Source organism: Oryx dammah, unplaced genomic scaffold (genome assembly GCF_014754425.2).
Source record: "Oryx dammah isolate SB20612 unplaced genomic scaffold, SCBI_Odam_1.1 HiC_scaffold_11232, whole genome shotgun sequence".
In the NCBI taxonomy this organism is placed as follows: Eukaryota; Metazoa; Chordata; class Mammalia; order Artiodactyla; family Bovidae; genus Oryx; species Oryx dammah.
This window is the reverse complement of record NW_024080625.1, coordinates 736,202-752,897: the sequence shown is the minus strand read 5'-3', so window position 1 is coordinate 752,897 and position 16,696 is coordinate 736,202. Positions and strand designations below refer to the sequence as shown.

At 43.2% G+C, this 16,696-nt stretch overlaps 1 protein-coding gene across 1 annotated transcript; it reads left to right on the top strand.

The window, feature by feature from the left end:
- Positions 1-616: 616 nt before the first annotated feature.
- Positions 617-16,597, top strand: LOC120861228 (testis-expressed protein 49-like). The gene is made up of 4 exons (XM_040236865.1): positions 617-626; positions 12,704-12,826; positions 15,680-15,824; positions 16,242-16,597. Exons 1-4 carry the CDS (start codon positions 617-619, stop codon positions 16,288-16,290), a joined length of 327 nt encoding a protein of 108 aa, XP_040092799.1. The 3' UTR covers positions 16,291-16,597.
- Positions 16,598-16,696: the final 99 nt, after the last annotated feature.

Genomic DNA, 16,696 nt, shown 5'->3' with positions numbered 1-16,696 from the left:
ATATATATAATATTCAGAGTACATAGAAAACCCCCAAGTAGGGCATCAATCCAGATTCTCCTTCTCATTCAACATCAGATATTTATTTTTTGGGAACTGACTGTGCCAGGCCCTGTGTTAGACACTGGGAATACAAAAGTGACTAACACAGACAATAAATAAACAAACAAGATATTCACAGATTATAACAAGTATAACAAGTATGGAAAGGATATAAGGGTGGGAAAGTTGATGCAATGGCTCAGGAGTTATAAACTGCTGGCCAGAGGGCCAGACTCAGCCTGCAGAGTGATTTCTTGAAAAAATTTGGTCCAACATCTAAAACTCAGGAGATTTTATGTAAATTCCACATTTCTGACTTCTCTTAAAGATTAGAACTGGCCTCACTGGCCCTAAGTTCCCACATGAGCACAAACGGCCAGAGTCAAGTAGCAGCTGCCCATTTTGATTGGACAAGTTTCTTGCTCAGTTTGTTTTATTCATTATCTGCCTGACTCTTGGAGGCAACTGAATTCATAGATCCCATGATGGAGAGTAACTTGGAGAGGTCCACTTTAGACAATAATCAAGGAAGCAATGTTTGAGCAACTTCATGAAAAATGAGAATGAACTAGCCATGTGTAGAGGTAAGGCAAGAACTTCATAAGAGTAAATTTCAAAATCTAGAAGCAGTTCAAGGCCAAAACTATAGCAAAGCACTTCCAACTCCCACTTTGATCACAGACTACTTTCACTGAATCCCAGTCAGAAACCTGTGACTCATCTCCCATTTGTAACAAGAATTTTTTTCTCCTATGGTTGATTTCTAGTTTCATACTGCTATGGTCAGAAAGGATGCTTGAAATTATTTCTCTCCTCTTAACTTTGTTGAGTCTTGCTTTGTGTGAAATTATGTGGTCTATTCTAGAAAATGTTCCTTGAGACTTGAAAAGAATGTGTACTCTGGTTCTTTTTTAGAAAATCATTTATCTATTTTTATTGACTGTGCTAGGTCTTCGTTACTCTACTGACTTTCTCTAGCTGTGGCGAGCAGGGTCTCCTCTTCACTCTGGTGCGTGGGCTTCTCGTTGTGATGGCTCCTCTTGTGGTGGTGCGCAGGCTTTAGGCACGTGGCCTTCAGCTGCTGCAGCTTGTGGGCCCTAGAGCATGGGCTCAGTAGTTGTGCATGGGCTTAGGTGCTCCTCAGCATGTAGAATCTTCCCAAACCAGGGATCAAACCCATGTGCCCCCTGCATTGACAGGCAAATTCTTATCCACTGCACCACCAGGGAAGTCCTGGTTCTTTTTTTGTTTGTTTTGTTTTGTTTGGATGTAGTGTCTTGTAGATATAAGTTTAGTCCAGCTGTTTTATTGTGTTCTTTAGGATTTCTGTTGCTTTACTGATTTTCTGTCTGGAAGATCTGTCCTTTGATGTCAGTGAGGTGTTAAAGTCTCCTGCTGCTGTTGCTGCAGTCACCATCTTCAGTGATTTTGGAATTCAAGAAAATAAAGTCTCTCACTGTTTCCATTGTTTCCCCACCTATTTGCCATGAAGTGATGGGACTAGATGCTATGATCTTAGTTTTTTCAGTGTTGAGTTTTAAGCCAGCTTTTTCACTCTCCTCTTTTCACCTCATCAAGAGGCTCTTTTGTTTCTCTTTGCTTTCTTCCATTAGGGTGGTGTCATCTGCATATCTGAGGTTATTGATATTGCTCCCAGCAATCTTGAATCCAGCTTGCAAGTCATCCAGTCCAGCATTTCACATGATGTACGCTGCATAAATAAGCAGGGTGACAATATACAGCCTCCTTTCTCAACTTTGAATAAGTCCATTGTTGCATGTCTGGCTCTAACTGTTGCTTCTTGACCTGCATACAGATTTCTCAGGAGGCAGGTAAGGTGGTCTGATATTCCCATCTCTCTAAGAGTTTTCCACAGTTTGTTGTGATCCACACAGTTGAAGGCTTTAGATTAGTCAGTGAAGCAGAAGTAGATATTTTTCTGGAATTCCTTTGGGTTTTCTGTGATCCAACAGATGTTGACCATTTGATCTCTGTTCCTCTGCCTTTTCTAAATCCACCTTGTACATCTGGAAGTTCTCGGTTAACATACTGTTGAAGCCTAGCTTGGATTTTGAGCGTTACCTTACTAGCATGTGAAATGAGCACAACTGTACGGTCATTTGAACATTCTTTGGCATTGCCCTTCTTTGGAATTGGAATGAAAACTGACCTTTTCCAGTGCTGTGGTCACTGATGAGTTTTCCAAATTTGCTGGCATGTTGAGTACAACACTTTACAGCATCATCATCCTTTAGAATTTGAAATAGCTCAACTGGAATTTCATCACCTCCACTAGTTTTGTTCGTAGTAATACTTCTTAAGGCCCACTTGACTTCACACTCCAGGATGTCTGATTCTAGGTGAGTGAACATACCATGGTGGTTATCCAGCTCATTAAGACCTTTTTTGTACAGTTCTTCCCACTTCTTCTTAGTGTCTTGTTTCTTTTAGGTCCATACTGTTTCTGTCCTTTGCTGTGCCCATCTTTGCATGACGTGTTCCCTTGGTATCTCTAATTTTCTTGAAGAGATCTCTAGTCTTTCCCACTCTATTGTTTTCCCCTATTTCTTTACATTGTTCACTTAGGAAGGCTTTCTTGTCTCTCCTTGCTATTCTTAGGAACTCTGCATTCAGATGGGTATATCTTTCCTTTTCTCCTTTGACTTTTGTTTCTCTTTTTTCAGCTATTTTGTAATACCTCCTTAGAGAACCATTTTGTCTTGTTGGGTGTATATTGGGTGTATGTATGTTATTAATAACACATATAATATCTTCTTCTTGTAATATAATGATTCCTTTATCATTAGACAGTGTCCTTCTTTGTCTTTCTTCATGGACTTTGTTTTAAAGTCTATTTTGTCTAATAAGAATATTGCTACCCCTGACTTCTTACTGTTTCCATTTGCATGAATTATCTTTTTCCATCCCCTCACTTTCAATCCATGTGTGTCTTTTGCCATAAAGTGGCAGCATACTGTATATTCTTCACCAGTCATTTTAATTGTGCACATCCTGAAATATCTATGCACAAAGACATTCAGGGAACTTGACTACCCTCTGCGAAGTTTGGTTTCAGTTATATTATTCAGACTTCTATGTAAAAATTCCACTCAATAGCAATTATGTTCTGTTTCTAGTATTCCCTTGAAGCCACTTCAGCTGCCCCAGAACTGAAGTCTGGGCTCATGTGACCAAGCTCTGGGGTACATAGGCTGACTCTAGAAGCTCAGGATAAGGCTATGAAACTCAAGGGAGTTGGAGTGTTGAACTCCAGGGCAATCTATCAAGACAAAGGTATGTGTATATGGCTCTCCTCCTAGGATATCTAGTCTTCCTAGAATGGTTAGGAACAATAACCACAAATCTCAAGTGAGCACTTGGGACTTCCTGATAATCCTGTTATATTTCCCTAGCCACTCTCCTACTCCTCAAGGCAACTTCACATCTATTCTCTCCTCAAATCTCTAAAATGCCCTCTCCCATCCTCACTCTGAGGTAATAACTTCCTTGTTTCTTATTTAACTAAGTAGGAGTAATCAAAAGACACTGTCCGTCATCACATCTAACATTCCACTGCATTTCTATCTTCCCTCTGCTACAATGAATGAACTAACTCCATTTGTCTGCTCTATCTCATCCACTTTTTTTGGGTTTATTTATTTTTGGCTGCACTGGATCTTTGCTGCTGTAAGTGGGCTTTCTCTAGTCGTGGCAAGTGGAGGCCACTCTTTGTTGCAGTGCAACGGGCTTCTCATTGTGGTGGCATCTCTTGTTATGAAGCACGGGCTCTGGAGCGCAGGCTCAGTAGTTGTGGCACATAGGCTTAGTTGCTCTGTGGCACGTGGGATCTTCCTAGAACAGAGACTGAACCTGTGTCCCTGCACTGGCAGGTGGATTCTTAACTACTGGACCACCAGGGAAGTCATGGATCTAATCCACTCTTAACCTCAAGGATTTTGCTCCTGTAATTATCCCCTTCTCCCTCAGTTTTTTCCCTCTTCCCAGATCATTCCCATAAGTATACACATGTGCTGTAATCTCTTCCATCTGGGAAAAAAAGGAATCCTCTCCTGATCATATGATCCCCTCAAGCTGTTATCCCCATTTCTTGCTCCACCACTCTCCCCACTCCCACTCCTGATTATACCAAAATTCCTAGGAAAAGTAGTTTATACTCATCAACAGGAGAAAAACAACCATGCTGATTGACCTCACTTTAAAATTCCTGATCACTAAACTCAAATGGGTCTTTATGGCTGCCCAAATGTCAGACTACATTTCTTTGTTCTATGCATTTTCTCACTCTGCTGAAGGCCTCTTCATATCTTCTCTTCCCTCATACCTCCACCATTTCCTCCCCTATCCTCACTCTCAGATAATGACTTTCCTTCTATTTCACAGTGAAAATGAAAGCAACTGGAAGATAATTTATATAACCCCTCACAAACCATATCTATCCATCTACCGCATCTGTGCCCATACATGTCTTATAATAACAAGCGAATGTTCTACACACTTAAGACCAACCCCTCCACTTGTGCATCAGATTTTTGACTATTCAAAGATACTTTGCTAGTACTACTCCAAATGTTGCATCAGTTTTTCTGTGTCTAACCATTCCTATCTACATACATACATGCTATAATTTTTTCCATCTTAAAACCTTACATCCTATTTCCCTGCCTACAGAAAAGCTTCTCAAAAGAATTGTCGGGTCTTTCTGTCTCCAAATGTCCTGCCAGTCTCTCTTGAACCTACATCAGTCGGGCTCTTGCCCCCACCAGTCCACTGAAACATACCTAGTCACCAGTGCTCCTATCCATGGTGATGTTGCTAAATTAAATGGTAAACTCTTGGCTTTCGTCTCATTTAACATATTAACAAGAAAGAGCAACAGAGCTCACCTGGTTCTGAATCCTGATGGTGCTAATGTTGCTTACAGTATGTCAGCTGGTAGAGGTTTGGGAATGTGGACCACCATAATGAGGAACTTGCTTCATACCCTTCTGTTACTTCAGAACTGGTTCGGAAAAAGTTATGTGTGGAGAAAATACTGCATTCTGTTTGGCTCTTAAAAACCACATCCATCCACCATGCTTAACCAGGCCTTTCTAATCTCAATTTCTACATTCATTAATTTAAGGAACACACAGTTCCTGACTGTGCTCACCCTTAGTTCCACAACACAAGTGATCTTACAGGACTGTGAGTTGTATTCAGAATGATTCTCTGGCCCCTCTCACTTTCTGACTGATTTCACCTTGTTAATACATTCACTCAAGTGGCTTGACCCTTTTCTGACTGCCTGTACTAGCACTTCAACCTGTTCTCCATGCTCAGATCAGCCACACTCTTACCTGGCTCTTCAGTGAGGGCTTTAACAGCAACATTAAAATGAATCTATTAACACTTCACATTCTTAACACATACTATAATGATATTTTTGAGTTATTCACAATTTTTCTTTGAAGAAAGTTTTTTTCCCCTTCTAGTAGATATGAGGGCCCACTCAACCTTTCCTTATTATAGTCATAATGAGAACTTGTAGAAGTGAGTCAACACAGGTAACTAAATATTCTGCCAGTCTCTGCCCCCTTCCTTTCTTTTCCTCCTGATAAAGAACCAAAATAGAAAAGCCAAAGAGGAAAACCGGGTGTGGAGAGCATATTTTGGTTTATCCTTGACTTGAGAAACTCATTCTTATCAGGTACTCAAAGCTAACTCACACTAAGCAAATTCAGAGTGCCCCATTTTCCTCACCTGTAAATGGAGATAATAATGCCTTCCTTACTGATCTGTTTTGGAGAGTAAATTAAATATACAATGTATGTAATACACCTGAGACCTAGCACATAAAACTGTATGACAGATGATTGGAAGAAAAGTTAAAAACCATAATTTTATTTACATAGGGAATATATACCTTTCCTCTGACTGGAATATATTTGCTACTCCAAACATACTTGCCAGGGTAGAGAGCCTGAAAAGCAATATATATATTTGGGTCATATAGCTTATAGGATCTTAGTTCCCCAACCAAGGATTGAACCTGGGCCCTTTGGCAGTGAAAGCTCCGAGTCCTAACCATCAGACCACCAGGGAGTTCCCATGGAAAGCAATATTTTTAACCATAAGATTTCTTGAGAAGCAACAAATGCTAGCTGGCATCAAAGGATAGCTCATCCCAGACCCTGAAAGAGCCTGGTCAATTGCAGTTGCTCACAGAAGTGCATCCCTGACCAGTGACCAGAACTCTCTTGTCCACCAATCAGTAATTCCTACCCCTCCCAGACTCACCTTACTGATCCTAATTCTACTAGTTGCCCCTGCAGGTTCAGCCCAGCTTCCTGAGTTCATTCACCTTGAGTGCCTAAGCTTTCCCTTCCCTATCCTGCCCAGGAGAGCCTGGCCACATATCTATCCTTTCCTTTGCTGAATCTGTCTCACCAGTTGCTTTGAGTCCTATTCTCCTATCTTCTTTTAGCATCACACCTGGACTCTTTTCTTGGTTCAGAAGTGTCTTAGAATTTCAGAAAAATTCCCTTATATGGCCCTTTGCTAAGACAACTCCCTTGCCTTGTTATATGAAAAACCTAGGTCAAGCTAGACATAATCCCAACACACATCTCCACTCAGGGCATTGCCCACTGACAGGCGTCTCAGAGGCAAATTGATGGGGATTGGTGGTAAAGGGTGCTTATGCTTGTTCTTGATTGGAAACGAATGACAGAGTCTGCCTGCCAGACTCTCTAGTGACTGCCCTCCAGCCACAGACACAGTGACCTCCGAGCTCTGCATATCCAAAGGGCCTCACTCCATCTTCCTCCACTGCAGCCTTTATCATTCCTCCTCCCAGAGGAATTCCATAATGAGTCCTCCTAGTTGCTCTTACTTCCAAATGAATCTCTTCAAAGAAAAAGTATATCTTTGGTAAAAACTGAGTATGTATCACTTGTATTCTCATTTTCTGGATCTTGCCAAAGGGATCCCATAGGTGGTTTTCCCCACCCTTGCTGGAAAGTACTCTGCTCAGTCTCCTAGTTCTCTTGACCTCTGCTAGCTGCCTGTTTGATGACCCGCTATGAGAAGACAGCTGGATATGCCATTCTTAGACTCCAGCAGAGGGCACTGTAGTTCTGGCTTTTCGAACAGGAGCGTGAATGGCACAATGCAGCCAAGAGTGAACTGGCCAAAGTCTCTGAGCCCCTCTACCTTTCTAAATGGATAAATGTACTGAAATTATTTTTGGAAACACTCATACATCTCATAGCTTCTGCAGACCGTCATCCTCATCCACCTGAAACTAGAGGGACAAGATACTCAAGCTACTCACAGTTAGATACTATCTAATAGACATTACTTGCAGTTGTCTTGAAGTTGGTATAACTGCAAGCAGAGTAATACCACCCTGCCAGAGCCTCAGGAATGGGCACCTCCAAGGTAGGTGACTGTGTCTGTATTGCAGCAGACAGACCACTTTTTTCACAGGGGTCTTTCCCTGCTGGTTCTCCCCACTGAGGCTGGTCTAATCCACTGAAGAGTGACCCACCAGGTTTGTCTTCTCTGTTCCCTCGATGCTAGCCATAGGAAATGGTGTTCTGCATTTAAGTGACACTCAGGGAGGCGAAGATCTGCTTCTGGAACAAGGTTATATTACTAAGTCCCTTACCCAACACAAGGCTTCTTCAGGGTGAGAAGACACCCTTGACAGGGCCCTCATTCAGCTATACACAAGAGAGCCCACTAAGAGGGTAGTTCTATCAGTTCATATTTTTCCTTAGCCTTTGGTATTTCCTGGAAACTCTGATGATATTTCAGAAGCCAATTTAATGTGGTGGTTAAGAGCATGGGCAGTAGAGCCAAAGTGCTGGGTTAAACTCGTGTCTTGGCCATAAGCTAGTCATGTGATCTTGGCAAATCAGTAAACTTCTCTGGGCCTCCGTTTCTCCATTTATAAAATAAAGTAATAGTACCCACGTTTTACAGTTGTGCCAAGCACATTCATTGCATATCAGCTCTTATTGTTGTTATCGCTAGAAGATCCATGCAGTCCATTTTATATCAGCAGTCTGCAACCAGCACTGTCTCTCTCTTATCTCATGCACCCCCCAACTTTCCCTGTGTTCAGAATTCTGAAGAACTCCACCACTTTAAGGAAGATATTTTCAGAGGTAAAGGAACTGCCCCCATGTGTAAAATGTGCCCTGAGAATTGGTCTGGTTGCCTGGGTTTATGTTCTTGTTCACTTTCTCCCAAATCACTGACAATTTCCTGATGTCAGGAAAGACTAAGTACAAGATAGCTTCCAAAAATATTTCAACCAGTTTCAGTCTGTGTTAATACTCCAGTCAACTTGCCTCATATCTGATACAACCTCTTAGATAGGAGTCATATTTTATGTACAATACCATAACATCTAGAAATGTTGTTTGCATTTCTACAAGTATGTTCTACAAATATCTTGTATGCATTTCTAGTCTGGGTGGTATTACTCTGCTTATAGTGACACCAACTTCAAGTAATATCTGTTAGATAATATCATCACTATGTACTAAGAATCTGGAACAGACAGGCAAATACCTTAACCTAAAATTCAGAATTCTGGGAGTCACTGAGGTAGCGTACATGCTTAGTTGTTCAGTTATGTCCAACTCTTTGTGACCCCATGGGCTATAGCCCACCAGGCTCCTCTGTCCATGAAATTCTCCAGGCAAGAATACTGGGGTGGGTAACTATTCCTTTTTCCAGGGGATCTTCCTGACCCAGGGATCAAACCCAGGTCTCCTGCATTGCAGGAAGATTCTTTACCATCTGAACCATCATAGGTAGACCCATTCTAAAAAGTTTTCAGCCTGAAAACATTGTGGCCAATCAGCCCCAGTTCTAACTAACAGAAACAGTGGGCAAAGCAGTGGGAAACTAAGATTTTGTGACCTTCTTAGGGGCCCTGGGAAGCTTATACTACTGAGAAATCTGCAACATAAATTTGGAAAAGTAGAAGATCCAGCCATACTTTTGCATTACCCCATATATCCTTCACAGTCCATTCAAAGCATTAAATCTGGTCTTTTGGTAATTCCTAATTTATGGCCTGGTTCTAGAAGAAGCTGTCAGGGCCCTTCCTATCTATTTACCACAAAAAACCATATGGAGTATAGTATTAACTAAGTGGATGAAGAACCTCTGTTATACCATCTGCCAAAAAAATGATGAATTTTTCTCCCTTGCCACAATGGAATTTGCTTATAAAGAGTTCATTGCATTGCGCTATCCAGAACATGCTCTTTCACAGTAGCTGTGGCATGATTCTTACCTACCCCTCACCACCCTTCACCTCGGGTGGCTTCCACAACTTGGCAAAGTTATGGGTTACCAAAAATATCTTCCAGCTTGCCAAATACTGATCCGAAGAGTAGGCCAACTGGTGCTTGATTCACGAGGAAGGCATCCAAGTGGGTGACACTGTCTAATATGCCTCCAAGCACATGGTAACCCATACAGGAAGCTAAGCACCCACTACTCAGAAACTGACATAACAGTCATCTGATAATAATCATACGGCTATACTTTAAAGAACTATCAGCCTGAGGCCTCAGGACCAGAGAAAGAGTTCCCTCTGTCACCGGCACCCTAATCAGTACTTGCCTGCAATCCAGGTCCCATTGCTCACTAGGAATATGCTGTTGCTCTTTCTTGGTCTACACTTACTTGGCCATGGACATTCTGCCACCCTCACTTAGCCCAAAGTCAAACAACCAAACTCAAATGACACTGTTTCTAGGAAATGTAACCTGTGATGAAGTACAAAGCCAACCCCTGGTTCAGTCCAGGGTTCCACCTGTCCCAGCCCTCAACTGTCAGTGGAGGGGACTCAAACCTTGCCCCACTCTGTGGTGTCACTGTCGCAGAGAATGTTAAGGGTGTCCATGGGAGGGCAAAAGGGAGGATGGAGGGACAGAGATGATGAACAACATGTGGGGCCAAGCAGAATAAAGGGGAAAGCAGGAACTGCAGAAGAACTACAGAACAGCAGGCATCCCCACCACCCACCCAAGATGAGTCCGCAATCTCAACAATTTCCAGAGAGAATGGCAAGCTTTGACCCAGTTCACTACAAGCTCAGGATTCTGAGATGCAAGCCAAATCTAGCCTATTTAAGTAGAACATGAATTTTTTTTTAAAGATAGTGGTAAGACTACACCAAACTTAAAAGCTTCCATGTGGCAAAAGAAACAAATTGAAAAGACAGCCTACAGTATGGGAGAAAATACTTGCAAACCATATATATGATAAAGGGTTAATACCCAAAACACATAATGAATTCCTACAACTCAACAGCAAAAAAAGAAAGAAAATCCAACTAAATGGGCAGAGGATCTGAATAGACTTCTCCAAAGAAGACAAACAAATGGCCAACAAGTATATGAAAAGATGCTCAACATCTAATCACCAGGGAAATGCAAATTAAAACCACAATGATATATCACCTCACACCTCTTAAAGTGGGTATAATAAAAAACAAAATCCACAAAACTTAACAGCATTGGTGAGAAGAAAAGGGAACCCACATGCATTGTGGTAGGTAAGCAAATGGGTACAGCCACTATAGAAAACAGGGCAATTTCTCAAGAAATTAAAATAGAACTGCCATATGATCCAGCAGTCTCACTTCTGGTATATATATCCCCAAAGAAACTGAAATCATGATCGTAAAGGGATATCTGCACTCTCATATTTGTTGCAGCATTATGCACACTAGCCAAGACATGGAAGTAACAGAAATGTCCATTAGGGCTTGGATGGATTCTTTTAATGTGGTAAGTGCATACAACAGAATATTAGTTGGCCTTAAAAAAAATAGGGAAATCCTGACACTTGCAACAACATGGATGAACCTGGAAGATATGCCAAGTGAAATAAGCCAGACAGAGGACACATATTACATACCACTTATGTGAGGAATCCAAAATAATTAAACTCAATAGAAGCAAAGAATACAATAGTGTTTACCAGAGGCTCAGGGGAGGAAAAAACAGGAGGGCAATAATCAAAGAGTACAAAGTTTCAGTTATGCAAGAAGAATAAATCCTAGAGATCTACTGTACAGCATAGTATAGTTAATACTATACTATATACTTAAAACTCTACAAAGAGATTAGAGTTCATGTTAGATGTTCTTGTTACAAAATAATAATTAAGAAGGTGAGAGGAAGTTTTTGGAGGAGATGGATATGTTTGTGGCATAGATTTTGGTGATGGTTTCACAGGTGTATACTTATCTCCAAACTCATTAAGTTGTATAAATTATATACATAAACTTTTTTTATGTGTGTTTCACAACGAAGTAATTTTTATTAAAAAAATTTATTATTCAGGTGTGTCAGGTCTTCGTTGCAACATGTGAGACCTTTCACTGCAGCCCACAGACCCTCTAGTTGTGGTGTGTGTGCTCAGTTGCTCTGTGGCGTGTGGGACTTAGTTCCCTGCCAGGGATCAAACCCAAGCCCCCTGCATTGCAAGGCAAACTCTTAACCACTAGACTACCAGGCAAGTCCTTGAAATAGTTGTTTAAAAAATATTAGGAGGCACATAAAAACTGTAGAAGGGACAGAGAACCAAGTTTGGCAGATAGTAACCAGAAACAAGGTTCACAGTCATGCCATAGACCTGGCTGTGCAGATCCGCCAATGCATTCAGTGCTGTGGTGGGCACTGCCGGCACCGAGGACACTGGGCCCCAGACAGTGCTGCTGGAGACAAGAGGCAGCTTCACTGCCCCAACCTCCATCAACAGAAAAAGACTTCACATGGTCCCAACTTCTTTGCAACCCCAATCTTTGATTCAGAATCTGAAGAAGACGTGTTGATTAGCCTAGCCAAAACTCTTGGCCCTTGGCCTTGCTACAAGAGAGGCTGAGTCCATGCAGGCTGCTATAACAAAATACCATAGACTGGGTGGCTTATAAACAGAGATTTATTTCTCACGGGAGACTGGCAGTCCAGGATCAGGAAGCCAGGTGAGGGCTCTCTTCCAGGTTGCAGACTTCCTGTTGTTCCCTCACGTGGCAGAAGGGGCCAGGAAGCTCTCTCAGGCCTCTTTTTATAAGGGCACTTATTCCATTCATGGGGGCTCCATCTCATGAATCACACCCCAAGAGCCCCACCTCCAAATGCTATTACCTTGGGCATTAGGTTTTCAACATATGGATTTGGGGGGAGGATGGAGTGGAGGGAATTCAAACATTCAGACCACAGCACTGGGTAAGGAAAATCTCATCTTTTCAGTCACTATAAGAAGTTACAGATTTTGCATCTGAGATTTCTAAACCCCCATAAGAATGCTAAGACTACACTATCCCACTCTATACTGCCTTCCCAGCTCCTGGCCCTGTCCCTCTCCATTTGACCCAGCACCAGTCCATCTCTAAACCAATTGCAAGCTGAGAGCTCTCTAATGCTCCTAACACACTTGATGCCTGCTGCCCAAAATGCTCTTCCTGATACTACTGTGTCCCATGAACCCCTTCTTACCCTGCAGCACTTGGCTTGTGAGGGGCTTGGAGGGACCCCTGCCTGTGCCGGGTTAGCGTGGAGACCAGAGACTGAGAAAGCCAAACAATCCCATTTGCTAGGCACTCAGACCAAGTCTGCTCTCGTTTCAGACCAGAAGGATCCAGTGCCCACGAGGCTTCCCCCTATTTCCTCAGAAGATGGGAATTATTCTGTGCACCAAAATAGCCACACAAAGTACCACGAAGCTGTTCGGAAGGTATCGTTAAAGACATGTAAGTATCTTGGGTTTGTCACAATTCTAGGGGCAGAAAAGGTGGGTCTGAGTTGCTAAAGTGGCTGGGATGTGGTGGGCACTGTTTTAGAGCAGGCGGCGAGGTCAAAAAGAGCCAAGAAGAGACTGAGAAGAGGGAGAAAGTGGGCTCCAAAAGTGAGATAAACAAGATAAGATAAAAACTGAATCAGAATTGACAGCAGAAGATCTACCCGTGAGTACTTTCTGTCTCTTTCAAGTGTCTCACCGTGGATAAGTCACGTATCCTCTTTAAACTTGTTTCCTCATTCATTAAAAAAAAAAAGGGCAGAAAATGCCGACTCCACCAATCTTACAGGATTGTTATGAGGATCAAAGCTTGTAGCTGAGAGGTTAAAGCGTCCGCCTGGAATGCAGAAGACCGGGTTTCGATCCCTGGGTCGGGAAGATCCCCTGGAGAAAGAGATGGCAACCCACTCCAGTACTCTTCCCTGGAGAATCCCACGGAGGGAGGAACCTGGTAGGCTGCAGTCCATGGTGTCGCAAAGAGTCAGACACGACTGAGCGACTTTACTTTTTTTCAACTCCAAACAAACTGTGTGACCTTGGGCAAAATCCTCTGATCACGTAACTTCTCTGAGTGAGTGAAGTCATTCAGTCGTGTCCAACTCTTTGTGACCCCATGGACTGTAGCCCACCAGGCTTCTCTGTCCATGGGATTCTCCAGGCAAGAATCCTGGAGTGGGTTGCCATTTCCTTCTCCAGGGGATCTTCCCAACCCAGGGATCGAACCCGGGTCTCCCGTATTGCAGGCAGACACTTTAACCTCTGAGCCACCAAGGAAGCCTCTAGACCATCTGAAAACTGGAATAACACTCTAGTGTTTTTTGAGAAAGAGAAACTTACATTTTAAAAAGTACCTAGGACAAGCTGCAGTCCATGGGGTCGCTGAGTCAGACATGACTGAGCGACTTCACTTAGACTTTTCACTTTCCTGCATTGGAGAAGGAAATGGCAACCCACTACAGTGTTCTTGCCTGGAGAATCCCAGGGACGGAGGAGCCTGGTGGGCTGCCATCTATGGGGTCGCACAGAGTCGGACACGACTGAAGTGACTTAGCAGCAGCAGCAGCAGGACAAGCTACTGATATAGGCAGATACTTGCAGGAATCTCCAGGGAATTCTGCTATGTAAAGAAAGCCAGTCCCCAGAAGATCCCATACTGTATGATGCCATTTATACAACACTCTTGAACTGACAAAATTACAGAACTAAAGAACACATTACCGATTACCAAGGAGTGGAGGGAGGAGTATGTGACTGTAAAAGGGCAACTCTGGGATCCTGTGGTGACAGAACTGTATCAGTATGTTAATAGCCTAGTTGTAACTGAAAAGTGGGAATGTGGTGTTTTTTGTTTTTTTTTTTTTTTTTGCTTAATCGTATTGGACTCTTTGCAATCCCATGGACTGTAGTCCCCCAGTCTCCTCTATCCATGGGATTTCCCAGGCAAGAATACCAGAGTGCACTGCCACTTCCTTCCTCAGAGGGGCTTCCCAACCCAGGGATCAAACCCGAGACTCCTGCACTGGCAGGCAGATTCTTTGCCGCTAAGCCACCTGGAAGGCCCCAATAATATAGTAGGGATTTTTTTAAAAAAATAATAATTATAAAGACTAGATAGCCAGAATATTAGGCTATAATTCTAAGTTTTAAAACGTATACAAGTTTTATACACTGGTATAATTAGATTTATACAATAAATTAAGAGTGAAAATCCAAAAAAAGAAAATCTAGGTAAGTCTGATATTCAAAATTTTTTAAATATCTAATACAACATTTAAAATTTAACAGGTACTGGATAAATTATAGGACTTCCCTAGTGGCTCAGACAGTAAAGCATCTGCCTACAATGTGGGAGACCCCGGGTTCAGTCCCTGGGTCAGGAAGATCTCCTGGAGAAGGAAATGGCAATCCACTCCAGTATTCTTGCCTGGAAAATCCCACGAATGAAGAACCTGGTAGTCTACAGTCCATGGGGTCGAAAAGAGTCAGACACGACTGAGCAACTTCACTTTCACTTGATAAGTTATATGTTGCTGCTGCTGCTGCTAAGTCGCTTCAGTTGTGTCTGACTTTGTGTGACCCGAGACAGCAGCCCACCAGGCTTCCCCATCCCTGGGATTCTCCAGGCAAGAACACTGGAATGGGTTGCCATTTCCTTCTCCAATGCATGAAAGTGGAAAGTGAAAGTGAAGTCACTCAGTCGTGTCCGACTCTTAGTGACCCCATGGACTGCAGCCTACCAGGCTCCTCCGTCCATGGGATTTGCCAGGGAAGAGTACTATAGTGGATTGCCATTGCCTTCTCACAATTATATGTTAGCAATACCTAAATATAAGGCAGTATCACTGCTAAATTTCAGAGAATTTCCTGAAATAATCAAAGGGGGAGGGAAGGAAGAACCAGTAGACCCATCTTGCACATTTTCCAAGTGGGATGTGTGGTTAGGACTCTGCACTCTTATTGCTGAGGACCTAGGTTCAATCCCTGGTTGGGAAACTTAAGATCCCACAAGCCATGTGGCATGGCCAAATAGAAAAGAAACCAAGTAGGTGGACCACTTGTTTTTGCACCACCTTAGCACTTGGGGAAAGCGCTCTTAGAGATTGACTTGTGGTAAACACCAGAAGAACCAAGACTGATTCCACTGACCATGTAGGGTGTAAGATGCTGAAATCCAGAAGTGGAGCCGAGTGTGGTGACTACATTTCCGGGACTTCTCAGCATCTGGTCAAGCCTAGTTGCTACGTTGGGCTTGTGGTGCCCTAAGGCACAAACTCTAAGAAATCTGATAACCTGCCTAACCATTCAGTCCCTAATCAGGTCTTCAGGGTCCCCCTGACTGATGCTCAGAACTTCAGCTTCTGGCGGTCCAACGCTGCAGGAGTGCGCCCAGAAGAGACCATGCCGTGGATCCGGAACCCCCGCCACTGCCTCATCAAAAGCGCAATGACCAGGTTAGGCTGGGAGGGGGGAGGGTGGGGAGATCACTTAAATCCTTGGAGATGCTTTCCATCTTATTCAGAGTTGGGAAATGGAATAGGAGGTTTTGGTCTTTCCAGGGAAAACTGGCCCCGGAATCTGGGCAGTAGTGGCTACTGCTAGTAGTGGCTATTCAAAGGAGCTAAAGATTCATCCATGTCTTTGTGTTTCACCTTATGGCTATGACTTCTGAACACTCAAGAATCTACAGCATTCCTGTGGGAGGCCTGGAATGTTTCTGCTCCCTTCGCTGCCACCTCCCACCCCTCTAAGCACCACCCATTGGCAGCAGCTCCACTTCTTCATTACTACCCCTGCCCATTCAAGGTTTAAGCCCCACCCCACCCCCAGTCCAGCCTAACCTAGCTGAATCTGAGACTGTCTCTTTCCAGGTTTATGGATCACTCTATTCTCCATGACAGGAACTTCAGTCTGTATTAACCAGGATACGTTTGCAGAAGGACAAGATAGTACTGTGGATGGAGCGATGAAGAGGTGGTATCCTGGTTCCAATGGCTGACTAATGGGGAGAGGGGACTGAGAAAGTGCAATAAATAGACTGATCTAGAAGTAACTTGTGTACACAGGAAATGAGTGAGTAGGAAATTATTCCCCAATTCCTGTGAGATCAGGATTGTGAGAGACTCCTGAAGGAGTCGGAGCTTGGTGCTTAGTTTGGGAGGGGCCAGGACAGACCACTACAAGGGGTTCTGACCTCATGTATGGCAGGAGTCAGAGTAACGAATGCTGCCGGGCCTCAGAGGGGTCACATTCTCTGCAGACACTGCAGCTTCATCTTAGCAGATGAGAGGTCTACAGAACCCCTGGCAGGGGCCTGCCCCCTCCA